This window comes from Macaca nemestrina, chromosome 3, assembly GCF_043159975.1.
Source record: "Macaca nemestrina isolate mMacNem1 chromosome 3, mMacNem.hap1, whole genome shotgun sequence".
Taxonomy (NCBI): Eukaryota; Metazoa; Chordata; class Mammalia; order Primates; family Cercopithecidae; genus Macaca; species Macaca nemestrina.
This window is the reverse complement of record NC_092127.1, coordinates 5,877,491-5,904,339: the sequence shown is the minus strand read 5'-3', so window position 1 is coordinate 5,904,339 and position 26,849 is coordinate 5,877,491. Positions and strand designations below refer to the sequence as shown.

At 46.5% G+C, this 26,849-nt stretch overlaps 1 protein-coding gene across 3 annotated transcripts in view; it reads right to left on the bottom strand.

The window, feature by feature from the left end:
• Positions 1–25,807, bottom strand: part of LOC105466586 (ectonucleotide pyrophosphatase/phosphodiesterase 6) — a 128,811-nt gene extending 103,004 nt beyond the window's left edge. Inside the window, exon 1 of one of the 3 annotated variants that reach the window (XM_011715640.2) lies at positions 25,487–25,807. In XM_011715640.2, the coding sequence (XP_011713942.2) occupies positions 25,487–25,727 (241 nt within the window). In that variant the 5' untranslated portion in view covers positions 25,728–25,807. The remainder of the gene's footprint in view (positions 1–25,486) is intronic. The other 2 variants (XM_011715642.3, XM_011715641.2) reach the window with 2 other exon arrangements.
• Between the last annotated feature and the right edge of the window lie 1,042 nt (positions 25,808–26,849).

Here is a 26,849-nt window from a genome sequence, read left to right as displayed (position 1 = left end):
CTCTGAGGAGCTCCAATATAAAGGGGCCAGGAAAAGAGAAGTCAGTGGGAGGATCTAGAAGGTGAGGTTGAGAGGAAGGAGAAAACTTGGACCCCAATAAGGAGATGGTTTCTAGGAGGCAGGAATGGCCACAAGGTTAAATACACAGAGAGATCTTGAGAGATGCCATTGGGTCTGGCCATTAGGAGGTTTTGAGTGAATTTTGGAAGAGCAGGAAGGGTAGAGGATGACATCAGTAGTGGAATTCCAGTTCATGCATTTGCCCCGCCATGGCCTGGGCTGAAGCCTCCTAGAGACCTCTCTGCTTCCACCCTCAGCCTCACTGTCTGTTGCTCTCCATACCCCAGGGCTTGAGTGATCTTTCTAAAATGAAAGTCTTATCACAATACTCCCCTACACAGAGCCCTCCAAAGGCAAGCCCCACACTCAGAATAAGATCCAAAGTCTGCACCACAACCTGTAGGACCTGCCATGGCCTCTTGTCCATTCAGGTTCTTTAAGAAGCAGACACTAAGACAAGGTTAAACATATGAGAAATGTGTTAAGGAAGCACTTGTTCCACACAGAGGGGAGGAAGCAGAAGTAGGCCATAAAATCTCCCATTTGTGAAGGTCTGGCATCTGTGAGAGGAGATGCGGAAGGAAAGGATTGGGTAGAAAGGATGTCTGCAAATCTAAGGAGGTTTGACCAGATTGCTGGGAGTCCTCAAGATGAGCCAAGGTCACCTGTTAGAGGAATAGGCCTGCACCAGGGGCCCGACCTTTCTTGGTCATTTGTCAGGATCAGCTTGGGAGAAGTGAAACTTTGGCACCAAGATGATGGACTCAGAGGAGCAGCAGCTGGGACCATCAGTTAACCCTGTTCCCTGCAGCAGATCTGGGCAGCATTGTGTGAAGGCCGTCACACCACTGCATACCGCTCAGACCTCACTGCCACTCTCATCGCTCCTTTGTGCTCTCGCTACACTGGCTCTTGGCTTCCTCCAATATCCCAAGCATGCACCTGCCTCAGAGCTGTTGCTGTTCCCCGCCTGGAATGCTTTGCTCTCAGATATCTACAGGCCAGCTCCAGGGCCTTGCTCAGGTCTCCACTCAAATTTTATCTTATCAGAAAGACATTTGCAGACCACTCTGTAAAATGGTACTGTGGTCATTCTTGGTGCCTTGTCTAACCTTTTCCATAGAATTTATTTCCATCTGACATTGTTTATATTTATGTGTTATTTGTCTGTAACATTTCACAAGAATGTAAATTTCAGGAGAGTAGAAACTTTGCCCTGTTTTGTTCATTTGTATATCCAGGGCCTAGAAGAGTATCTCTGGCTCCCTGGAAGGTAAGAGATACTTTCTGAATAGATGACTGAATAGACACCTATTATTTACACATAGCAAGCTCTGAAAATATTTTGTTGAATGAAGAATGAATGGGTGAAGAATGAACCAGGACTGTCCAGGAGCTGGGGATACAGCACAGAACAAGACCAAGTCCTGCTCTCTCGGAGCGTACGTTCTTTAATTAAAATAAGGTTTATGACTGGATGCTGGAGTCACGATAGATGATGTCTAGAAGCACAGGCCTCTTGGCGTCAGCCTCTGTGTGTTACCTTTATGGTAGCGTGCTCTTACAGAAGATCATTCCAGAACAGAGTGTAACACGGCCCATGGGTTGAACAAACCCAGGGGTGTTTTGTTTCCATCCTTATGTTTATGTTTCAAATCTAGAAGTCCTGTCATTTTCCATTGTGCCTGAAGCCTTTCCCAGTGGTGTCTCTTTATGAAAACATCAACGGAGGTTGGCTTCCGTGGGGTATATTCCAAGACCTACAATGTACGTTGTTAACCCAATTCTTTCAACCAAAGAAAATATTGTCCTAGGTTTTTGTTCCAAACAAAAGAGGTAATTTCTTCGCCAACTGCTATTTTCACCCCCACACCCCTAAATTGTCTGACAATCTGGGGTCCCATGCTCTGCTTGAGTCAAGGGTCAGCACACGACTCAAAGCTTCCATCCTGAAGCTGTGTCACAGTCTTGCCACGCTGTGTTTGCATATGGCTGCTAGGAACCAGCTCCGTGAGACCACACACAGGCATCTCACGTGAGAGGGGAAGCCAGTTCAGAAGCCACATGGGAAAATGATGCCACATTGCTCCAGAGGGCTACAGATTTAGAAACAGTTTAGCTGGAGAGAGAAGCAATTCTTCTGAGAAAAGATTCAGGAAAATGTATTGCCAATTAAATGCGGGAGGTTTCATTCAAGATAAAGACATCTCACCTTCACACATGACAGACGGATTGTTAATCCCCTGGGCCCACTGGTAGGACCAGCTTTGCATTTCATGTGATGGAGGAGGTACTGATTTCCACGAAGAAGTCAAACCCTGGCCGTATTAACACTTAGACTTGAACCTGAATAGATCTAGAAAGATTCCTAGGAAGCAAAATGGCAGATGTGGTGATTAAGCAAGTGGATGCATTTGCCATTCTTTGAAAATGTAATTTCCTGGACTTTCCACATGTGACCCCCCAGGGTGACCATTCCACATGTGACTCACCAGTCTGTCAAGTGCTTTGGGGCTGTGGCTTGGAGCCGAGTGGCTCTGCACGCTAAGAGAGCCGGGCTGTGCTGGGAAAGTGGATTGGAGTTGATATAATAAATAGTTCCTCATGTTTATACCAGGGGATTTCTCCTCTCAGCCGCCTTCCTTTCCTTGCCATGGCTCTGAGTCGGGGGTGCTGCGTTGAAACCAGAGGGGATGGTGTCCAGTAGATAGTTCCCAAAAAGAATTAGACTTTGTCCCTCAGGGAAATTGGCAGTGAAAGATGTGATTTTAAACAGAAATTCCTGGCCTAGGTTTCTAACCCCCCAAATCCTACCTCAAGTCAGGCCATCTCCCCTCTTTTTAAATCATAACTTTGAGTCTTATCCAGGGGAAGGGGTATATAAAGACTAAATTTATGCTTTAAAAAGTAAAGGTAAGCGTGTACAGGCTTTCTGTGCTAAGCAACGCTGAAGCTCCGGTTTGAGTCAGCAGCTCTGGCAGCGAAGCGGGCTCGTGACCAATGACAGTCCTGCCTTCCCACGGACAAAGGTCAGGAAGCCTCAGGAGGACACAGACCAGAGGAGGCCAGAAGGGCAGAAGATAGAGAGGACCCTGCAGGAATGTTCAAATAAACTCTGTGGAGTCCTCAATGTCCTCATTTTTAAGGAAAAGCAACTTGAACCCAAAGAGACTTTGTCTGAAGCCACAAGGTTTAGATCTCACCACAGCCCAGAGTAGAACCCGTGTCTCTCACTTCTGGTCCATCCTGGCTCTCCTCCCGTGAATACCTTCAAGAGACAGGGAGGGGCGAGCCAGCCGAGCCCAGGATCAGCATGTGAGCGTGAAAAGGAAGGGAACTCGTGTGAGGAGACAAGTGGTTGGATTTGGCAAAGAACTGAAAAAATATGAAATATGGCTGAGTAAAATACAAGGTAATCTTATTTTGGCAGAGCATTGCCTTTTTATTTCATGTTATTAAAAATCATATTCTCTTGCTGACCATGAAACCACCTGGAAGCAGCGGTGCTAAAGTAGAAAACCCTCTACCACACACTGTGTCACCTCAGGGAACCGCCGTCTCTGAGAACTTTTCCAGACTCTCTGTTATAAATGGCTTGAACTCCCAAACCTAATGTCTCTTGGGTAATACAAAAGAAGTTGTTTAAACCACCAGAGTGCTGGATTACTCATCAATCTGGAATTTAGTGAAAAGGTAAACCATAGAGTTTAAGTTTGGTGCCTTCTTGCCCCTCACAATATTTGACAGAGTTTGCAAAATACTTAATTCCTTCCATGCCTGCTTTGTGCTTCTAGAACGTATCCTGGTTTGTGTGTTGACTGTCACTGGGGAGAAGAGAGCAAAGAGAATCGGGGAGCTATGTCTGAGCTGATCTCCTTCACTTTCATTTGGATGTTTCGTCTGCTCTAAGACTAAAAGTATCACCCTTGATAGATTGGCAGCAGGAATTTTTTTTTTTTTTTTTTTTTTTTTTTTTTTTTTTTTTTTGAGACGGAGTCTCGATCTGTCGCCCAGGCTAGAGTGCAGTGGCGCGATCTCGGCTCACTGCAAGCTCCGCCTCCCGGGTTCACGCCATTCTCCTGCCTCAGCCTCCTGAGTAGCTGGGACTACAGGTGCCCACAACCGCGCCCGGCTAATTTTTTGTATTTTTAGTAGAGACGGGGTTTCACCGTGGTCTCGATCTCCTGACCTTGTGATCCGCCCGCCTCGGCCTCCCAAAGTGCTGGGATTACAGGCGTGAGCCACCGCGTCCGGCCGAATTTCTTTTTTTTTTGGAGTGGAAATGAGATGGGGAAGAGAACAGCTAAAAAGGAAACCTGGCTAACTATTTAGGATACAGCAGCTTCAAGAAACTTTAAAACGTATACAAGGAGGCATTTATAGAGTGCTTACTGTCAGGGAGCATGAGACAGGTTGAATGGGATGTAGGGTGAGTCAGACCCTGCCCTCATTGGGACCACCATGCCTTCCCAGGTCCCCATAACCAAGTATAATCAGAAACAACTTGTCCAGAGCTGCCTCTTGGTGGTCTGGGGCAGTATCCCAGATGTGACTTATCAAAAGAAGCCTGTTTAAGCCATTTTTCACAACTGTGCAGCCTTGACCATTTGAGATAAGTAGCTAAGTGTCTGATGTTGAATCCTCTCTTTTATACTCAACCCCAGAAGCGCTTATTGTTCACATTGTCCATTGAGACACACAAAGGAGGGTTTAAAAAATAGTTACCCATGAGGTTGCTTAGTCTGAAGGAAGCCTGGAAAGGCAGTGGCTCATGTACTATGGGTGTCTATGTGTGCAGATGTATGCCATGTGTATAATGCCGCTACAAAATCACTGTCTAAGGGAGAGACACGTAGATGGCTATGCAGGATGGCACTGCCCTGAGAGTTGCTTCCTCAGAAGCAGGAAGGAAGAGGCGGCATGATGTTGTGGGGAGCACAGGATTTTGCACTCATAGTTCTTCCATTTAGGGGCTCTGTGATCTTGAACAAGTAATTTTATATCTCAGAGCCTTGATTTCCTCATTTGTAAAATGCCAACAATTGTGACTACTTCACAGGGTTTTATGAGGATTAACTGGAATAGTGTTTGAATGTGCCTAGCACTGAGCATAGTACAAAACACGGTAGACATTTGGGAAATGTACGTTCTGCTCCCTGCTTGACTGAATCTGGCTGCTTGTAATAAAGGAAGACAATGGGAATGCTACAGAGATAGGCCATCCTTTGTCTTCTCAGATCCTGACTCTGCCAACTGGAGGCAGTGTGTTGAAAACGCAGAGTGATGGCGGGGGGAGCAGAAGCCCTCTGTTCTGGGCCTGATCCACTCACTTCCTGGCTAACCGACCTCAGGCAAGGCGCTTAACCTCTCTAGATGAAAGTTCTCTCATCTGTAAAATGCCTGTACATAAATCCTAAGGTGACTATAAAGATCAATTGAAGGCATCAAGATTAGAAAGGAAGAAGTAACTGCCTTTATTTGCAGAAAATAGGATCTTGTATATTCTTGTATGCAGAAAATCCTCAGGAATACATAAAAAACTTTTAACTAATAAACAAATTCAGTAAAGTAGGAAGATAATTCCAGTTTTTATACTGCAAAAATAAAATTCTGAAGATAATTCCATTCACAATAACGTCAAAAAGAATAAAACATTTAGCAATGCTTAGCAAAAGAAGTACCAAATGTACACTGAAAGCTACAAAGCATTGCTGAAGGAAACTGCAAAAACCAAAATAAATGGAAAGACATCCCATGTTCATGGATCAGAAGGCTTAATATTGTTAAGATGGCAATACTACCTAAGTTGGACTACAGATTCAACACAATCCTTATCCAAATTCCAACCGGCTTTTGCAAAAGTTGGCATGCTCTTCCCAAATTTAATATGAAAGTACAAGTGACTTGGAATAGCCAAAACAATCTTTAAAAGAACAAAATTAAAGGATTTACACATACTCATTTCAAAATTTTCTATAAAGCTGTGGCAATCGTGATAGTCTGATCTCACCATAAGGATACACCTAAAGATCAATAGATTATTGGAATAAAATTGAAAGCCCAAGAATAATCTCTAATATTTATGGTCAATTGATTTTTGACAAAAGTGTCAGAAATAAGTCAATGGAAAAGGAAGTCTTTTTAACAAATAGTGCTGGGACAACTACCTCACATTGCATATAAACAGTAATTCAAAAGGGGTCACAAACCTAAATGTAAGAGCTAGAAACTTTATTTTTCTTTTAAGAAAATGTAGGAGTAAATTATCATGATGTTGGGTTAGGGGATTATTTCATAGTTATGACACAAAAAGTACAAGTCGTAAAAGGAAAAGTTGATAAATAGGACTTCATCAACACTAAATGCTTTTATACACCAAGACATCCCATCAGGAAAGTGAAAAGACAATCCACAGCCTGGAAGAAAAATATATGCCAATCATATATCCCATAAGGAATTTATATCTAGAATATAGAAAGAACTCCTACAACTAAAAATAAAATGACAATCTAATTTTTAAAATGAGTAAAAAGATTTGTATAAACATTTCTCCAAATAAATTATCACATAGCCCACAAGCACATGAAAAGAAAAGATGCTCAACATCATTAGGTTTTAGGGAAATGCAAATAAAACGACCATGAAATGCCACTTCATACCCACTGGAATGGCTTTGATAAAAAAGACAATAATGGCTCTTTTATCAGCGTGGCTCTAATTTTAAAAAGACGATGACAAGTGTTGGTGAGGTTGTGGGGATGTCAGAGCTTCACACACTGCTGGTGAAAATGTAAAATGGTGCAGCCATTTTGAAAAACGGTTTGGCAATTTCTCAAAATGTTAAACACAGAATTATCCTACGATACAGCAAGTTCACTCTTATGTATCTATTCAGGAGAAATGACAACATACATTCACACAAAGGCTTGTGCACAAATATTCACAGAAGTATTATTCACAATAGCCACAAAGTGGAAACAACCTAAATGTTCATCCATTAAAAAATGAAGAAGCAAAATGTGGCCTATCCGCACAGTTCAGTAGATGGCAATAAAAAGGAGAAACATACTAATACAACATGAAAGATCCTCAGAATCATCAGAGTTAGTGAATGAGAGAAGCCAGACCCAACAGAACACATATTGTATGATTCCATGTGTACGAAATGTCCAGAAAAGACAAATCTATAAAGGCAGAGTTGGAGGTTACTTAGAGTTGCAGGTGAGGATGGGAAACAACTGTAGGGCATAAAGTTTCCTTTTGGGGTGATAAAAATATTCTAAATAAAAGTGTACTGTGGCAACGGTTGCACATCTCTGTAAATATACTAAAAACAACTGAGTTGTACTCTTAAAATGGCTGGATTTTGTAACATGTAAATTATACCTCAATAAAGCTATTAGTCATCATTTTAAAAGATCAATTGAGATCACCACTATAGATCCATATATGGGACCTAATTAGCATATGTAAATTAGGTTACATCCTCCAGATTCCCAGCTACACAGGCAAATACCAACCACCAAAGCTCCAAATGCAGAATTTACCTACAAAGCATTTTTCCTCCTTTCCAGCTCCCTAGGGGTCCGCAAACTCTGCTTCTAAGTACAAATCCCCTAACCTAAGGACGCTTCTATTTCTTATTTTCTTTAATTGTTCAGTTTGATAATACTGACTTTCTTCTATTAGAAGCTTTGTCTTTCCTTGATTGGTTTGGCCCTGCTGGGATCCTAAGGTTATTTTTGGCTTTTGTTGCCACGGTCCCTGACAGCTCTTTGCCTCTTCCTTTGTCTCCTTTGATACCTCTTCCTCCACACTGTGCCCACTGAATGTGAGCATGGTCCCTGAGGTTCCTCTTTCTTACCATCATCTTCCCTCATCTACTCAGATGATTTCCCACTCCTCAGTCAGTATCTCCAGGCCTTCATGGCTGCTAGGAAGTCACCACCTGAACGTCTTGCAGGTGTCACAGTGCAAGGATAGAAACGATTCATTTAGATGCTCTAGTGAGATGTTTCACTGCACATTAATTAGCATGTTTTCTCCCTGTGTGCTCCCCTCATCGTCCTGTGTTTCTGGAGCAACAAACAGCCAAGATGACTGCTGGGTGCACCTCTCCTGTGTGCATTTGAGCACATCGTGACAATGTTTCTGGCAGGAAGGGAAGAAGGTCACATGCCTTTCAGAGAAGACAGGAAGATAAGAAGGCAAGACAGGCTACATAATTTGCAGGGCCTAGTGAAGAATGAATATGTGAGATCCTTCATCCACAAATTATTAAGAATTTCAAAACAGTGACAACAGTGCATTAAACCAAGCACAGGTCCTAATAAGCACAGAGCCCTGTGGGACTGCACAGGCCACACCCACAACAGTGGCCCTGGTGAGAAGTCTTCTTCCCAGACCAGGGAGGAAAAGGAAGGAGCCAGTCTGTCTGGGGAGTGTGGGAGACAATGCCCTGCTTGGTGGCAGAACCCACAGGGGAGGACTGATGTCTGTGAGATACAGTGGGGAAGGCTGGCATCATGGCACAAGGGTGTCCTGCCCAACGCCGCAGAGCCTGGTCTCTGGAGCTGGCACATGGGCATTTGGTGGGGCCTAGTGTGGACCAATGACCAGGGCTGCTGACCCAACTCCGTGGGACTGCGTATGACCTAAGGGCCTTTCCTAGACCTCAGCAGGAAAAAGACACCCCCCCAGCTACCCAGCAGTAATCAAAACTGAAATGCCGATAAGCCCAGTGGCTTGGAAGTCAGAGTCAGATTTTTTTTTTATCATGGTAAAATATACATAACACAAAAATGTACCATTTGAACATTTTGAAAAATTTCTAATTTCTAATTTTTTATTTATTTTTGTATGTTGATTTTTCGTAACTTTTATTTTAAGTTCAAGGGTACAAGCACAGGTTTGTTACCTAAGTCAACTTGTGTCACGAGGGTTTGTTGTATGGATTATTTCATCGCCCTGATATTAAGTCTAGTACCCACTAGTTATTTTTCCTGATCCTCTCCCTCCTCCCACCCTCCGCCGTCCAATAGGCCCCAGTGTGTGTTGTTTCGCTCTATGGGTCCATGTGTTCTCATCATTCAGCTCCCACTTATAAGTGACAACATGTGGTATTTGGTTTTCTCTTCTTGCATTTGTTTGCTAAGAATAATGGTCTCCAGCTTCATCCATGTCCCTGCAAAGGACATGATTAATCATTTTTAAATGTGTACTTCGGTGGCATTAAGTACATTCACACCATTGTGTAATCAACCACTTCTAGCTCCAGAATGTCTTATCATCCTAAACTGGAAACTCTGTACCCCTTAAAACTAACTCCAATTCCCCATCGCCACAGCCTCTGGCAACTCCCCTTCTGTGCTGTGTCTCTGTGAATTTGACCACTCTGGGTAACCTGATATAAGTGGAAACATACAATATTTGTCCTTTTGTTTCTGGCAGATTTCACTTAGACGAATGTGTTCAAGGATCATGGATAGATTTAGGTTTTTTAAAGAAAAACTGAGAAATGCAGTATTTCTTACATACCCAAGTCTGTGAACTTCAATTCACTGTACACACAGAGTAATTTATTAATCTTCCCCTAAGGCTAGCTCAGACTCTCATCTGACCCAAGACTTCCTTCTCTCTAATCCTCCACGCCCAGCTGCTCCTGCAGGTCCCTCTCCACAGAGCCGATCAACTTCTTGACCTGAGGTTCATTCTGGCACTGGGGACGCGACCCCCAGGCTCCATCATTTTCAACATAGACTTGAGTGGCCTCCCTTGGCCCTGAAACCTGCCCTGCTCCCAGATGTCAGAGCCATCATCCCAAAGCCCAGCTCTCGTCTTCAAACACTCCTTGTCACCTCATCTCTGCCCCTTGGCTTGTGCCGTGCTGTTCACCCACAAGGCCCTTCCTCCAGGTTTCAAGCTGTCCAGATCCTTCAGGCTTTACTCAAATAACTGTCACCTCAGCGAACCTTCCCTCTTCACACACACTCTCAGAAATGAGCTGTGCTTCCCCAGTGCCTGTTCTATCCTGTCCGATGATTACATTCATTTTGACACATATTTAATTGCTTCAACTTAATTCAATCTTGTTGAGGACAGAGGCCACGTCCTGGCATCTTTAGAACTCTTACAAAGTAGATATTCAGGGTATCCTTGAATGGATAATATTCATGTATGAAGGCACTGTATGATTATGTATGTCAATACTATATGTTGGTGTAATTACCAAAATCTGTGGTTCAGACAGCAAGTGGAAAAGGAGATAGCAAGTGGATGAAAATAACAAGATCTCAAGGCACCATCCACCTCTGAAATGTTGCTATCTACACGTCAAAGCCTTTTGGAAGGAGGGCATCTCATTTTGGCTTGAAAGAGAAAGACAGGTGGAGGAAAACCGCAGCTTGGGCTGTAGGTGTGCGGGAAGATGGAAGTAAAGCTCTTACAGAAAGAATAGATGGTATTAACAAAGAGAAGGACTGAGAGTTCCCAGAGAGGCCTCCAACAAAAACCGGGAGGTGAAAAGGGAGAGGTGAAGAGATCACGGTTTAAATTCCATCCCAACAGGCGTCTCACAACTGGCTGCAAGAACCCTGATGGTCCCCCGGTTTGAAGGTTAGGGATCAGTCTGATGTGCCCTGAGGGAATCTCATGAGGTCAACTTTCAAGACCCCCCCGCAGCTGGCCAGTCAGTTCGAAAGAACAGGAAAATAGGTGGGTGGGGATTGGGTAATGTTGCTTTGTTTTTATTAGATTCCTTTAGCTTTTAGCTGGACGTTATAATGCATGTTGACACAGGCTGAGAGTGAATTCCTTGGAATGTGCTTTTCTTATCTGTTCCATCAGAGCTTGATGGGATTATGTAAAAGGTTTAAGGAATAGCAGACAGTCTTCAGTTACTATTCATGGCACCAGAAAATAGAGAGGATGGCCAAGGTGTGTCCTGAAACCAGCCACAGTCTTCTAGGTGGCTCTACCTCCTCCTGGGCCAAATTGTTGATGAAATCTACACATGCATCTCACACACACACACACACACACACACACTCACTCACTGCTTTGAATCTCATCTCCATCTCAGATTGTACATCCTGGGAGATGTTAATGAGGGTGAAGAAAGAAGCAAAAACAACCCAGAGAAGTTCAGAATGGAAAGAGTAGAGTACTCAGCGTAAGGTCGAGAGCTCAGGCAGAGGGCAACTTGGGCACATGGCGAGAGGGGCTGGAAGGGAACAAACACCTGGGCTTCCATCCCTGATCATCTAAGGGGCATCAGATTCTGGCCCCGGCTCAGAAACCTGCATTTGGTGTGGTTCTTCTCCCTTTATCTGGTTGCCGGATCTGAATCTTTGGCCTCGGTGTCCTGCACAATAAGACAAATGCGCTAGCATCTCTAAGTCGTCCTCTGCTTTTGGCATTTTGTAATTCTGAATGCCTTCGGGGGAAATTTGGATTGGGGTGTAGTGGATTTTGTTACATATTCCCAAGGTCATTCATATAGTTTTAGTGTTATGTCTTACACAGACAAATGCATGCTAAAACGGACTATGAAAGTCATTCATAGAAATGTGCAGGGAGGGATGTCATGGTTTGGGACGAGGCCAGCCAGCTAAGCTGCAGGGGAATGGGCCAGACTGGGAGTAACTGGAACCTGGAATTAGATCCTCCCACAGAGACCAGTGAACACCAGGGATAGCTCTGGGTGCTGGGAAGTCCAGGACAACAGGATGAACATGGCAGTGGTGCTGCTGTCAGCCTTAAGGGCAAGAGAGGCATCCAGTATGAAGATGAGGGGAGGGGACTTAGAGGCCCGTGGAGCTTGGCCAGAAGAATCCAGAATCCAGTGAGATCAAAACAGGCATATGATGCATTGGGTAGTTTGTTAGAAAAGAATACAACCTCAGCCAACAGACAGGGCTTGGCAGGAAAACTCCAGAGCCTTGTAGAAGATGGGCAACCCAAGGCTTCTGCCACAGAGTTGGGAAAAGCCCAGCCCCTGGCTCTGAGCCAGTGCAGTCCCACAAACACGAACCAATGTCTCCTCTGAGCAAGCACTAGACCCCGATGTGGAGACGGTCCACACTCCACTGCCCCCGAGGGAGTGTACACCAACAGTGGCGGGGATTACTGCACGGACAGGTCTTGCCTGCAGGGACCCACCTGCGAAACGGGAGCCCTTCTGAGGCTGCACACTAGGGAAGGTCTCCTAGATGGCCTTTAGTCCTGCTTCTCAGAGGGGCAGTGGCAGCTCCCAGAGGTGGGCGTTAAGAGAAGAATAGTGACAAAAACCTCGAGCTGGGGTGTCCTGAGCCCTGGCTGGTCACTGTTTGCAAATCTGCAGCGCAGACTGAGAAAACCAAATCAAACCACAGAACATTGCTTTAGATCCACTAGGTTGAGAAACATGTTTTTAAAAACTCTTTGAATGTGAATGTATTTCCCTAAATCACAAGTGGGGGTTTAATCAATGTTGAACAAAATGTCTGCTTGTTCTACTAGAGTTGAGCAAGTCTCATTGGATCTGATAGAAATTTTTCATTTAATATTGCAAATAGGTAAGTAATCCACATTGTTCAAAAACAGGCAGCAGATGTCTCTGTCCCATCTTGCTCTCTCGTCTGTCCAGTTGCCATCCAGATAGGTTCCACGATTCCTGGTTTCTTAGGCATCTTCAAAGGTATGTTTTCCCTCCAGCTGGCGGGTACCCTGTGCTGGGGCCCTGATGACCTGAATGGCAGTGTCTCCTTCTAGGGGCTCTGGGAAGAGTCTGGCTGAACAGAGAAAGAGAGAGGCTGCCTCCATGCCACAGAGCATATGTGACCAGAGACCAAGGGAACATGCATGAATGGTTTTTTGTTTTGTTTTGTTTTGTTTTGTTTTGAGACAGAGTCTCGCTTAGTCGCCCAGGCTGGAGTGCAATGGCGTGATCTCGGCTCACTGCAAGCTCCGCCTCCCGGGTTCACGCCATTCTCCTGCCTCAGCCTCCCAAGCAGCTGGGACTACAGGCGCCCGCCGCCTCGCCCGGCTAATTTTTTGCATTTTTAGTAGAGACGGGGTTTCACCGTGTTAGCCAGGATGGTCTCGATCTCCTGACCTCGTGATCCGCCCGCCTCGGCCTCCCAAAGTGCTGGGATTACAGGCGTGAGCCACCGCGCCCGGCCGCATGAATGGTTTTAACATAACTGGCACTTAACACACAGATCACGCTGCTTGGAAAATTTCAGGCTAAGTGACATGGCAGCATTTTTACAGGGGCTGCTGGAGCCAAGGCGTCTTCTCTCAGGCTCCCCATGCCTTGACGTGCCCCAGCCTCAAAGTCACCCATCTTACTCTTTGGTGGACTCTGTGACAGGATATTTCATAGGCCAGGGGGCTGTTGTCAGGAGTCTGGGCTGCCAGGCAGAGGTTGAAGAGGGCTGGAGAGCAGGTTCCAGGCTAGGCCCATGGTCTGCTAGTGAGTGGCTGAAGAACACAATATTTGAGGTTTTCTCCCAAACATTCATATTTCTGTACAGTGGCTGCTTTCAACCTTTAAAGCAGAATGTTTTCTCAAGTCCACCTGTGAAAGCCAAATCCTGACACACAGGGGATCTTTCAGGGAAAGCTAGACACGCTGCAGAGCTGATGGGCGACCGTGACAGTCCGTGTGCAGAACCCGGGCGACTGTGACGGTCCGTGTGCAGAACCCGGGCGACTGTGACGGTCCGTGTGCAGAACCCGGGCGACTGTGACGGTCCGTGTGCAGAACCCGGGCGACTGTGGTGGTCCGTGTGCAGAACCCGGGCGACTGTGGTGGTTCGTGTGCAGAACCTGGAAGGAGAGCCCAAGGCTTGGGGGCCACTTAGGCAAACTCCGTGGGTGTCTCCACCATGACATCCACAGATACAGGACTTCTGTCTGCTACCGTCCACCCTTCCCTCAGGCCAGTCCTTGTTAGAGGCCATTGGTGTCCATAGACCACTTTCTTCATATGTACAAAACAGGTCAAATTGGAGCTATTGTGATCTTAAAACAGGGCAAGGGACACAGCATCTTACTGGGAGCCCCCTCCAGTCCCCCTTTCCACCTGCTCCCACTCAGTGGGCTCTAAGAACCTCTCTGTGGTATTTTCAGCACCTAGAACATTCCCAGCACACACCCCTGATATAATAATTTGTGCTCCTAATGTCTCAAAATGGAGTCACTTATGCCAAGTATCAGTAAGGCCACTGTGAAGCTGTCTCCCTCCTCAAAGTGATAGCCACAGATGCAGTGGACTGAAGTGATGACACCTGCTGCTGCCCGGTGCCACCCCAACCCTGAAACAGACCGATAGAAAGTGAAAGGCGGCTTAGATGGTGAGAGCAGACTCATCTGGGAGGACAACAAGAGCAGCCAAGAACTGGCCTCGTTCAAGACACCTTTAGAGCCTCTGCCCATGAGAGCCCGAAGCCTTCTCCTTCTCCCAGTTCTGACATCTGGTGCCGGAAGCAGTGAGGCCCCCGTCGACCAGTGTCCCAAGGACATCCGGACCCACTCGGCTCAGTTGTAGGTGTGCTGGTCTCCCGAGCCATCAGTGTGGTTCCTTACTGCACTGTTATTACTGCTTGTGTGTTGGTTCATTACATGATCCGTGGTGCATGGAGGCCTCTCAACAAAAGGTGGATTCAAGCATGTGTAGTTGGCTATCGAGTCACTGTGAACCTTTCTGGCTTCGGTTGGGGTCAGCACATCTAGGTGGCCAGGACCTAATTAACATCAATCATGCACTCCATCTGTCCGGTCTTCTCACGCTAAACAGCAAGAATGCAGGACTAGGAAGATGATGTAATGTATCCAAGTCCCTGCGGACTGTGGCAGTCAGGAGAAGCTGGCACCTCTGCCCCCTTTCCCTGCCCTGTGGACCACGCTGCTTCCCAGCCTGCCCCGTGCAGATAATCGGCGGAGCAACCCAGGTTGAGTGGACAAGACTGCTCACCACCAAAGGTGACACCCGGGGGACTTGGCTTCCCGGCACACCTGGAGCCCACTCCTGGCCCCTAGCACTCAGCCCGGGGTGTTCTGCTGCAGACATTTACACACATTCTCCCGTGCACGTGCTCTTGAAGGTGCCCGGGGGAGTTCCTTCATCAAGAACTAAAGCATCTTCAGTATCCTGGACCAAAGTTCCACTGGTGTCAGCCCCGACAGCCCTTTGTCTAAATAAGGTGGCCCACACATCCTCCCATGATCTGCCTTCTCGATCTTCTCTCCTTGCTATGGAAAGGGCTGATGATGGCAGTTGGTTCAGAGTATCCAACAAGAGCCAAACGCTGCACGTGGGCTCCCAGGACCCCCAGGCCTGCCCCAGGTCTCTGCCTGGTTATTGTGTGGACACAATGGGCCTATTGTGGGGCTCTGAAACTCGAGCAGGTGTTGCTGAAGGTGTCTCTGAAACGAATGTTAGCCTGCTGAGTCAGGCTCCCTCTGAATTAATTTGAAATGCCCTTTAACCCACTTTTGGCACAGCGCCCATGCTGAGCAGGAACTGGAGCCGCAGGGGTCAAGCCACCCCGAAAGCCTGGACAGGAGGCACATGATCCTATCCATCAACGCTGGGGTGAGGGAGGCAGGGGTGGGGGTTGTGAGATCGCCATGGCGTGTAGACCGCAGTGGCTCCACGTGGACAAGCCTTCTAGAAACGCCTTTGCTGTTACTACAATCAAAAGCTTTCACCACCTTTTACAGCTTGGCCCACTACTCTAACCACTCCCTTCTTCATGGAGTGAGTTTCCAGCAGCTGAATGCCGTATAATCAGAACACCCTCTCATCACCACAGAAGCCGAAAGAAACATATTTTTTGAAAAGTGACACTTCAGTGCAGAGAGGTTTGTTGATAGGAGCTTAAATAATGATGTGCTGGGAGACGTTATTTTAGTAAATTCTTAGAACACATTTTTTTTTCCTCGGGGCATGGCTGGTTACTAGTGCTCTTACCCACTTCTAGCTTCTATTGCTGGACACCTTGCCTGCCATGCCTGCATCTTTAGGCAGCTTAATCGAGGCTCATTACACAGAGTGTAGTTTGAAGTAGAAAAATGTTGTTAGGTGTCTCTGGGAAGTATATGACAAAATGTTGACAAAAGTTAATTCAGATGGGAAGGCAGATTTTAACTGTGCATCTGTGAGAAATATTCTGCACCAGCTGGGTAGCAAGCAGTGAGATAGGAAGTCCATTTCCTGGGGTCCACTAGGACCCACAGGATCAATTTCTCTCCTTTGCCTCGGTGGTATTCTGCATGCTTCTTGAACTCTCCTTTAAGACATTGTCTCTGATCCCCTAAAGGGATAACGTCAAGTGAATATCTTACTCCACTTGAAATATAATTTGGTGAAAAGTTACTTTTCCAAATAAATCTCACTGAGATAAACAGCCCTTCGAACTTTCCCATCTATGCTAATAGGAGCCCCTTTACTCAGACTTCAGACGATCTTGTAGCTGTGGCATCGGTTTGGGCTCTTCTTTCATATTCATTTGTCAGCCAATCAGCAAGTTCTGCCTCATGGATGCTCTTCAAATTCAACTCTCCCCCTCACTTACAGTCCATCACAAAGAGCAGATGCGGTGATGTCTGGAGTGGAAAAGGAGGGAAGGAGGAGCCTGTTGGACTACCGTTTGGTGTGGCTTTCATAGACTTTCATCAATTGCACATGTTTTTTACACACTCAATTCTCTGTAACCCCCAACCCACACCCAGATGGTGAATGGGCTCAGCACCCCCTCCTTCGGACCTGAACACACTCACTTTTCCTTTGCCCGAACTACCCATGATGACAATGTGCTGTTTTCTCTTTTACCTCTGCCATGAGAGCAGCATGTCTCATTTAGAAGTTGCTTTTTTCAGCCTGGGTCCCAGAATGAAAAGGAAATGGGGTGGAGGTCATTCCTCAAGGCCACGTACATGATTGAGGAATAAACGTTAGCTATTCTAAGACTCAGACATGGTGTGGAATTGCTTGTTGCAACAACATAACTCAGCCTCACCTTACTGATAAAGGGCGTAATATGTACGCTGTTACTAATGGTGAGTTTACACGTATATTTGCTCATTCTGTTCTCACAGCAAGCCTATTGGGTAACATTTACTTTCTACATTCTACTGATAAAATATTAACACTCACTGGACGCAATGGCTCACACCTGTAATCCCAGCACTTTGGGAGGCTGAAGCAGGTGGATCACCTGAGGTCAGGAGTTCGAGACCAGCTTGGCCAATGTGGTGAAACCCCATCTCTACTAAAAATAAGAAAAAAAATTAGCCAGGCATGGTGTCGGGCACCTGTAATCCCAGCTACTCAGGAGGCTGAGGCAGGAGAATCACTTGAACCAGGGAGGCGGAGGTTGCAATGACCTGAGATCATGCCACCGAACTCCAGCCTGGGTGACAGAGTGAGACTACGTCTCAACAACAAAACAAAACAAAACAAAAGATTAACACTCAAAAGAAGCTGTTCAAGTTCTGAAAGTCAAAGAATGACAGAATAGATTAAATTCGATCTCTGACAGCAAATCCATAGCTTTCTCCACCGGACCTTTCGTAGGGAGTTGACTTGTGGCCCCCAAGAAGATATATTGAAGTTCCAACCCTCAGGACCTGTGAATGTGACCTTATTAGAAATAAGCCCTTTGCAGATGTAATCAAGTTAAGATGATGTCATGAAGGTGGGCCCTAATTCAATATGGCTGGTGTCCTTGTAAGGAGAGGCACAGAGAGGGACACAGAGAATGCCCTGTGACAACGGAAGCAGAGGTTGGAGTGATGTATCTACCAGCCAAGGAATACCCAGGATTGTTGGCAACACCAGAAGGCGGGGGGAAGGCGCAGAACACATTCTCCCCTCGAGATTTCAAAGAGGGCATGGCCCTGCCTGCACCTGGATTTCAGACTTTGGGCATCCAAATTTGCTAGAGCAGCTCTAGGAAGCGAACACACCATGACTGCCTCAATTTCAGGGCAGAAGTCACCAGAAACTCTCAGTGAGTAGGTTTGGTCATAGACGTGGGCTGTGTAAAAAAAACCCCTGCATTCTTCCATTAGCAGCCTAGTGTCACAATCCTGTTTATATTGCTTTCCAATGGCTGTCATGACAAAGTAACACAGGTTGGGTGGGTAAACAAAAGAAATCCAGTTTCTTATAGTTCTGGAGGCTGGGAGTTTCAGATCAAGATGTCATCAGGGTTGATTTCCTCTGAGGCCTCTCTTCTTGGTTTGCAGACAGCCGCCTTCCCCCGTGTCTATATGTGGTCTTCCCTCTGTGCCCGTCTGGGTCCTAATCTCCTCTCCTTATAAAGATACCAGCGATACTGGATTAGTACCCACCTTAGTCACCTCATTTTACCTTCATTACTTCTTTAAAGATCTTATCTCCAAAAACAGTCACATTCTGCGATATTGGGGGGTAGGGCATTAACACGTGGGTTTTGGGGGTGTACAAATAGCCCATAACATGCCCCGATATTTTTAAACATCTAAGTAGCTCCTTGTGATGCTGGCATAAACAGCCTGGCCACCTAAGCAGCTTGGGACAGAGGCCGAAAACACAAGGATGGCCATGCAAGTCCCTTTAAGCTGCTACATGCGTCCCTAGGTCCAACAGCCAGACCACTGGCACCTAGGCCTGAACTGTCCTCACAGTGTTCCACGCTGGTTCTGAATCACGTGCCTGGTTCCACGCATGGCTGTTGAGCCACGTGCCTGGTTCCACGCGTGGCTGTTGAGTCACGTGCCTGGTTCCATGCGTGGCTGTTGAATCATGTGCCTGGTTCCACGCGTGGCTGTTGGCTCCACTTTCTCGACTTCAGTGATCTTCACTACAAGGAGGATCTCCTTTGGGCTGTGCGGACCGCTGGTGTCCTGGTTAAACTTTCTCCCACCATCCCCAGCCTCTTTCATCTCCTACTTTGACACAGCTCTCCTTGGAGGTGACTCTCCCCCCAGGCCTCTTTCTGACTCCAACCTTATAATCAAAATTTAAAACAAAACTGAAAGACACATTTTGGGATATGTAAGATTACTAGACATAAAGGGTAATCGGTTCTCTAAATGCGAATTGCTTTCATATGAGCAAAGCATGACTGTAGTGTTTTCTCCTCCTCATTAGTTTAGAAGTGTCGAACATCAAAGTAATCATTCATTTCCCTGAAACTCTGAATGTCTTAATCACCATTATAATGCTTTTTCCCTAAAATAATTTTTTTTTGAGATGACGTTTCACTCTTGTCACCCAGGCTGGAGTGCAGTGGCATGATCTCGGCTCACTGCAACCTCCGCCTCCCAGGTTCAAACGATTCTCCTGCCTCAGCCTCCCGAGTAGCTGGGATTACAGGCACACGCCACCACACCCAGTGAAATTTTTTTCGTGTTATTAGTAGAGACAGGGTTTTACCATGTTAGACAGGCTGCTCTCGAACTCCTGACCTTAAATGACCCACCTGCTTCGGCTTCCCAAACTACTGGGATTATAGGCGTCAGCCACCGCACCCAGCCCACTATAATAAATTTTACTTGGAGAAGATAGAAATAAATAAACTGGTGCCGTGATGGAAAATAAAGAGTAAGAGGGATAGAGAGCGCTGATGGGGTGGCCGGGGAATGCATCCGCCACGGTGACCTTGGGAGGCAGATCCGAAGAACGCAGCGATGCCCAGCTTGGGCCTTTCTGGGGAACAAGCAGAAGGGAAGCAGCCAGGAGAAGCAGCGCACTCAAGCATGCCCAGCGGGACACAGGCAATCGAAGGGAAGGGTGGTGGGAGCAAGGCCCCGAAAGGGCTGGGTGACCTATGGGGCCAGGTCTGCAAGAGCGTTAGATTCCACTTGGTACAACAGAACTCGCCGGAGGGTGTGGACAGAGGAGTGGCGTGATCGGGACTGCTTTCCCAGGGCCGCTTTGGTTGTAGGGCAGGCAGCGAGAGGGAGCTGGAGCAGAGGAGGTTCCGGGCATTTGGGGTTGCGGCTTCAGCCAGTGGTCAGCAGTGGAGGAGGTTGGGTGAGGAGAGGCTGAGGATCGACCTTGAAAGGACAGCTGATTTCACTGTGAGACAAAGGAAGGTCGGGGAGATCAGGAGGAACCAAGGGAAGGGACCACGGAGGAGTGAGTGAAGTAAAAGGAAACCAAGGGAGGACAGAATCCTGGGACCAGTGAGCTGTCAGAAAGGAGGGACAGATGCAGCTCCCAGCCAGGGAACCAAGGCTGGGATTGACCAGGACCCCCGGGAGGACACTGTTCCAAACAGAAGCTTGGCTGGATTTGGTGCAAGCGACAGTAGGAAGACAGGAAGAGGGCCCGCCAAAGAGAGATTTATTTCAGGAGGTACCTACATTGAAGGAGGCTCACAAGCTGGGGCAATGTCCCCATGTAAATGCTGATCCTGGGGAAAGGAGAGGGGAGGGGACCAGGGAGGCTCTCTCCACCCTACCTGGAGCTGTGTGAATGCAGAGTCTCTGAACAGCCCCTCAAAGGAAGCCTGAATTCTGCAGTAGGCTGAGGATGCCAGCTTTCTCAAAACATGATTGTTCAAGTACTTTCTGCCTTGATTGCCTTTGGTCCAGTTTTAACTTAAATCAGATATTTTCTTAAAAGGTGGGATGGTAGGAAGTATACCTTACTCTGCTGTTTTACTCCAGAACAATGGATCCTTGATATCAGGTAAGAATTTGTGTCACAGGTAATTTCTAGGAGTGCGAGACAAAATACCGTGGCACAAATAGTAATTCTGAGTAGTTAGCATCCCTGTTGTTGCCTTGATTTCCACAGAGGAGCACGATGATTCAGTCTCTCGCTGCTCCCTGGACTGTCTTGAGGAGATCTCTATCCTCGGGTCTCAGGTCACTCGCACAACCTTCTGGCCACTACAAGATGCAGGCCTAGGCCCCAGCCAGTTGCTGTGTGAGAACAGGGTCTCTGATGCCTACTCTCCCATCTCAGCTCTGCCATGACATTCTTTGGTGCCTGAAACAAAACACTAAATTTCCCTGCACTTTATTTCCTAGTGTCTAAATGTTGAAATACTAGTAATATACTGTGGGACAAACTTGTTTCAGCATCTGTTGATCACTGGGTGGGTTACTGGCAGTAAAGACGAAGTTCTAGACTGGCTTCCCCGCTACTCAGAACGTTTCTGGGCCACTTTCCCCAACTGCTTAACCAGAAGTGTTTGAGAATTGCAAACAAATGTTACCATTAGCCTTAACAAAACGATGCTAAGTTACGCTGCCTCAAAACAGATGCGGCATTTCCCTCTTACCCATGACCTGGATTGAACAAATCACTGCTTTCTTTCCTTGACTTTATGTTAAACTCCACTTCAGTCAAATGTGAATTTACCCCAAAGAGAGAATAACGTTACAAAAAGATCCCCGGTAAGATAGACTAAAACAGAAAGCATTCCAAGGGCATTGAAACTGTGGTTGTGTTTGCACTAGAATGAAGGTGATCCACACACCACTCTTCAGAAAGAGAGCTTATGCCTAAAGTAAGATGTAAAGACACACACCACGCCAGTGGCTGTTTCTTCCAGCTCAGATCTCTCCTCTTTAAAATGCCTTTTTCACGCTACTCCAGCTGGAAGGAACGTCTCCTCTCCCTGGTCCTCTGCAACACGCTGGGACTCTACTCCCTATTCTTTGTGTATTCATTCTCTTGGGCTGCCATTATAAAGTACCACAGATGGAGTGGCTCCCACAACAGCAATTTATTTGTTCACAGTTCATGAACAAGGTGTTAGCAGGGTTGGTGTCCCCTGGGCCCCTCTCCACTGCCTGTGAGGGCCGCCTTGGTGTGTCCTCAGATGGCCTTTTCTCTGCACGTGCACATGCCTGTGTCTTTTCGCCTTCCTATACCGTCATATTGGAATAGGGCCCCACTTTAATGGCCTTATTTTAACTTGGTCACCTTTAAAGACCTTATCTCCAAATGCAGTTACATTCTGAGGTACTGGGGGCTGGAACCCCAACTTGAACTGGGAGACAGGAGGGCGAGGACACATTTGGGCTCACAACACCTTGCTACACACTTTAGAATATTAGCGGGTGCCCATTCGCGAGTGTTCTTCCTCCCCTATTTGAATGTAATCTCCCTGGTGAAAGGCCATTTTTAAGATTCAGTGTTCCCAGCAATCAATTGTTTGATTCATCTTCATGATCATGATTGGCATTTTGGTTACGTTTGTCCTGATGTAAACATGTTTTGAGGCAAATAAATAATCAGCCATGGTGGTTTCATGGCAGCAACTGGGCTAGATGGTTTCAAGGTTGCTCACAAATAGGCCTGTTGACTTCCCATCCCCATTCACTGTGAAATTCTCCCTCTCAAGGGAGTTTCAGCCATTTGCATAATTTCCACATGAAGGCATCCTAGGAGGGGCCAGCCCTAACTTTAAAATTCCCTGTGCAAATAGCAAAGACTTGGGACCAACCCAAATGCCCATCAATGATAGAATGGATAAGGAAAACGTGGCACATATACACCATGGAATACTATGCAACCATAAAAAAGAATGTGTTCATGTCCTTTGCAGGGACATGGATGAAGCTAGAAGCCATCATTCTCAGCAAACTAACACAGGGACAGAAAATCAAACACCGCATGTTCTCACTCTTAAGTGGGAGTCAAACAATGAGAACACATGGACACAGGGAGGGGAGCATCACACACTGGGGCTTGTTGGAGGATCAGGGGCACGTGGAGGGAGAGCATTAGGACAAATACCTAATGCATGCAGGGCTTAAAACCTAGATGACGACTTGACAGGTGCAGCAAACCACCATGGTACATGTATGCCTATGTAACAAACCTGCACGTTCTGCACATGTATCCCAGAACTTAAAGTGAAATAAAATAAAATAAAATTCCCCATGCATTCCCTAGTTCTATGTCTGCATCCAGCAGCATCTGAAATCCCAGCCTGATGCAGCCCTGGCAGTTCATCTCATTTTATTTGCCTGAAGTCTCCAAGCGAGTTCTCCCAGCTCGAAGGTCAGCATTCTTTCCAACAACTCATCACTCCTCGTTATGCAAAGGGAAGAACACCAGGGGCTTTCTGTCTTCTGAGCAATAATTCGGGTAATGAAGTGAGAGCTTAGCCTCTCTTATGAATGCTGAGGAACCCTAAAACAGCGTATCTTTTCGTTCCAAAAAGATCTAACATAGCGATTTTGTTGGTTCATAAAATGCTCAAATACTCAAACCATATGTTTAGGTACAATTCCCAATGGCTATATCCTTCCTTATATGAATAAAAGAGGAGGTTTTCAGCATCAGGTGGAAAAATAAGTACGGATATTGGGGAAAATAGTCTAAATTTAACCCTGAGTCAGTTCCAAGACAGTGGAGGTGATACCAGCTTCATGGCCCGGCATCTCCCAGCCTGCGAATCCTGCTTCAAGTCTGCAAGTCTGCCCAGTAGGTACAAGACAAATCATACCCAAGGACATTTGGACATAAACATGAGCCTTGCTAGATACCTCCCTTGTGCGGGGCAGCTTCTAAGAAACATATAGACCAAGCAGACTTCCACATCAGTGAATACATTTGGCCATCTGAAAACGCAGAGACTAACACATATGGAGACCTGTGGCTTCCTTGGGCCAGCCTCAGTTTCAAAGCCAGGGTGAGATCTTTGCCAGGCACTCATGGGACCTGTGCTGCCCGTAATGGAAGAGGCTCTTCTCTGAGGACGACACAAGGGAAACACACACAGCCTGAAAAGAAGGCGTGTCTCAGCGTGACGGAGGCTATGTGCAAATCATTCCTTGTGCCGATATCAGGAGTGTGAGTCTGACAAACAAAAGGCCATGTCACTGGCTGAGTGTCTCTGTGGAGTCTGTAATGGTCCTGTTACTTACTTGAGTCCTTTCTAAAATGGATTTTGTTCGTTTTCCACTGAGATGGCAGAAGCTGCACGTGGCGTGGCAGTTTATGAATTGGGTCCCCCAGCAAGGCTCTGAAAGACAGCTGGAGTGGGGTGGGCCGTGTGTGTGAAGCCGCTGTGCAGAGCTGGAGTCGGCCGTGCACACAATGACATCTGTGTGTGACCTGGCAGCCTGCAAACCGCTTCCCTGCAAAGGGAGACGCAGGCCAGGGGACGGCCAGAGACTTTTGTTAATTCTGTTTATCTTACAGACTGTTTTCTTGTCTGCTGTGGGAAATAAAAAACAAATACATAACTTCCTTGCTTGTGTGCGGTCTGAATTTTTCTCTCTCTCTCATGCCCTCATTTTCATGCAAATGAGTATCTCTTCCCTTCAATTTGGGGCATCAGCTTATGGCATTTTTACATACACGTGTATATACTGTCTGTGCACAAAGTCAGAGATAAAAATGTGTGTTTTAGACCCCTTCGGCTTTAGTGTTCTGTGGAGATCCATGAGATATCAGCGATCTCATTCTCTTTCTGTTAACATAATTAGTAGAGTTCTCTCTGTGCTCAGAGCACATGGCTGAGTCCCGCATAACCAGCAATAACAGTGCATTCTTAATGGCCTCCCTGGATAGTTTGCTAAATTCTTTCTGAGAGCCTCTCACTGCGTTTACAAAGGTTATAGCTGAAAAACAAACCAGGAACTGGGAATCCAGCTCTGTGAGCAAAGAGAAGGCCGCACATTCTATTATTGCACAGGTAGAGGCTCAGGTTCGTGCAGGTGCGTTTGGACTCCTGGCAATTCCAGATGAAGGCCGTCCTTAGGAAACTCAGCGATCCCAAGCCCAGGCAGTCTGGGTTAGCAGAGGTTTGATTTGTTTTGTTGAGTTTTTGTTGGTTGGTCTTTTGCAGATGCTGCAAATCACAAACGGGGAACCTGAACTATACAAGCTTTTTCTTCTCTGTATCATTTTACCTGGCCAAAAAAGGCAGAGGAAGGGGAAGGTGGCATTGCTAAATAACAGAAAAGGATAAGACCTAAAAATTCCCCCTTCCCCAAGTAGTCCAGGAGCACTACTCCCCTCTGAGGACCCCACAGGTACCTTCACAGTCTAACACACTGAGAAACAAGCCCACAGGACGCCAGGATGACATGACCGCAGAGCAAAGGGACAGAAGGAGTTTGGGACGCATGCACGGACACCTGTTGATTGTGCAAACTTGAACTTAGAATATATGAGGCTCATTAGAATTTCTCTTTCTAAAATAAACAACCACTTTCAATATCGTCAAATATCATCTACTGCTGTAGTTCTCTGTCCTCCACACTGAGAATCCAGAACAGGTCCTTGGGATAACTTTTGGGAAACAACACCACCGCAAAAACAAAAGTCTGCTCAGCCAAGGACACAGATTTCTTATCTACCTTTGATGTCCCAAAGGACTAGAGAATACAGAGCATTTAAATAAGACTCCGATGCCAGGAGCTCACTGTTCCCTGCTGGACTCCAGCCCTCCCCTCCCTGCCCAGAAGAGGACACGGTACTCACCAGTCATTAGGGTATAGTAATTGGGATACGAGAGACTAGGGAAGTCTGGAGTCAAATAATCCACTTTTACTCCCCTGCTCACAATCTCTTTGAAGCCAGGCAATGACTCCAGTGCCTCATCACTGATGTAGTCTGAGCGAAAACCATCCAGCAGAAACACCAGCAGCTTCCGGCGGTCAGAGGACGTCTGGGCCAGGCCCAGGACAAGGGCCAGCAGGAGGGTCCCAAGCTTCATTGCCATGCTGCCAGGAGCCTGCCAGAGCCCGGCTGGCACAGCTGTCTCCTTGCAAAGACTGAGGATGGAGAATCTGTAGCTATTCTCTCTTCCAGGGGCTGGACCTTGAGCCGCTGGCCTTCCTGAGCCAAGTTCACTTTCAGAATTTAAAGGAACAGCACCCCCTTTTCCACACATCTATGCTCACCCTTTACTAGAAAGTCCAGAGACCGACTCCTTCAGATAAGCCGGGTTCCAAACAACCCAGAATTAACACCAGGGGAGAGAGTTCAACCTTATTATTTTTGGTGAACGTTCCAGAAATACAAGCACCCACAGAGGTGGAATTTTAGAAGATGACAAAGTCAACACTAACTTTGCAGTTGAGCTAACCAAAGGGAGGAACCAAGGAAAAGGGCAAGATTTTAATTTGATGTTATCCCACATCATGGCCTCATTTAAACTCTTTTTCACTTAGAAGTTAGTAACGCAAACCTCTGGACTCAGTGCATAAACAGGAAACAATACGCTTCGGTGGACCCACTTGTAAACTTTCCAGCTGTGTCTCTGTAGTCACAGCACTTAAAAATAATTATTTGTCTATGTCTTGGCCACTTACGTTTTTAAAAATGCAGTGTTATTACTTTATTTTTCAAATATGATTTAGCTGCTGGTGCCCATAGGAGGAGGTGGTTTGTAGAAGAGCCCCAGAGCCAAGGAGAAGCTTCCAGAGTTGGACAATGGGAAATCATTACTGGCAGAATGGTCTGAAGCAGCATTGCCCCCATAGGATGGAAATGAAATCGAGAGCTGGAGATTGAGAGCTTGAGATGGAAAAGCAGAGCTAGAAATTACCATGCAGGCTTTGGGACAGGGAGGACTAGGCAGAGCAGAAAATAGGAGGAGGTAAGTGACAGGGAGGCAGATGTGAGCTGGGGAGCAGACAGAGTTAGCACAAAGTACCCAGAGTCCGGAGGTTCCCTAGAGTGGCTCTGTCATGCTACATAAATTTGAATGACACAATTCATGTGAAGGCTTATAAAACACGGCTGAGTGCAGTGGCCCACTTTGGGAGACCAAGGTGGAAGGATTGCTTGAGGCCAGGAGGTTGAGACCAGCCTGGGCAACATAGCAAGACCCCACCTCTAT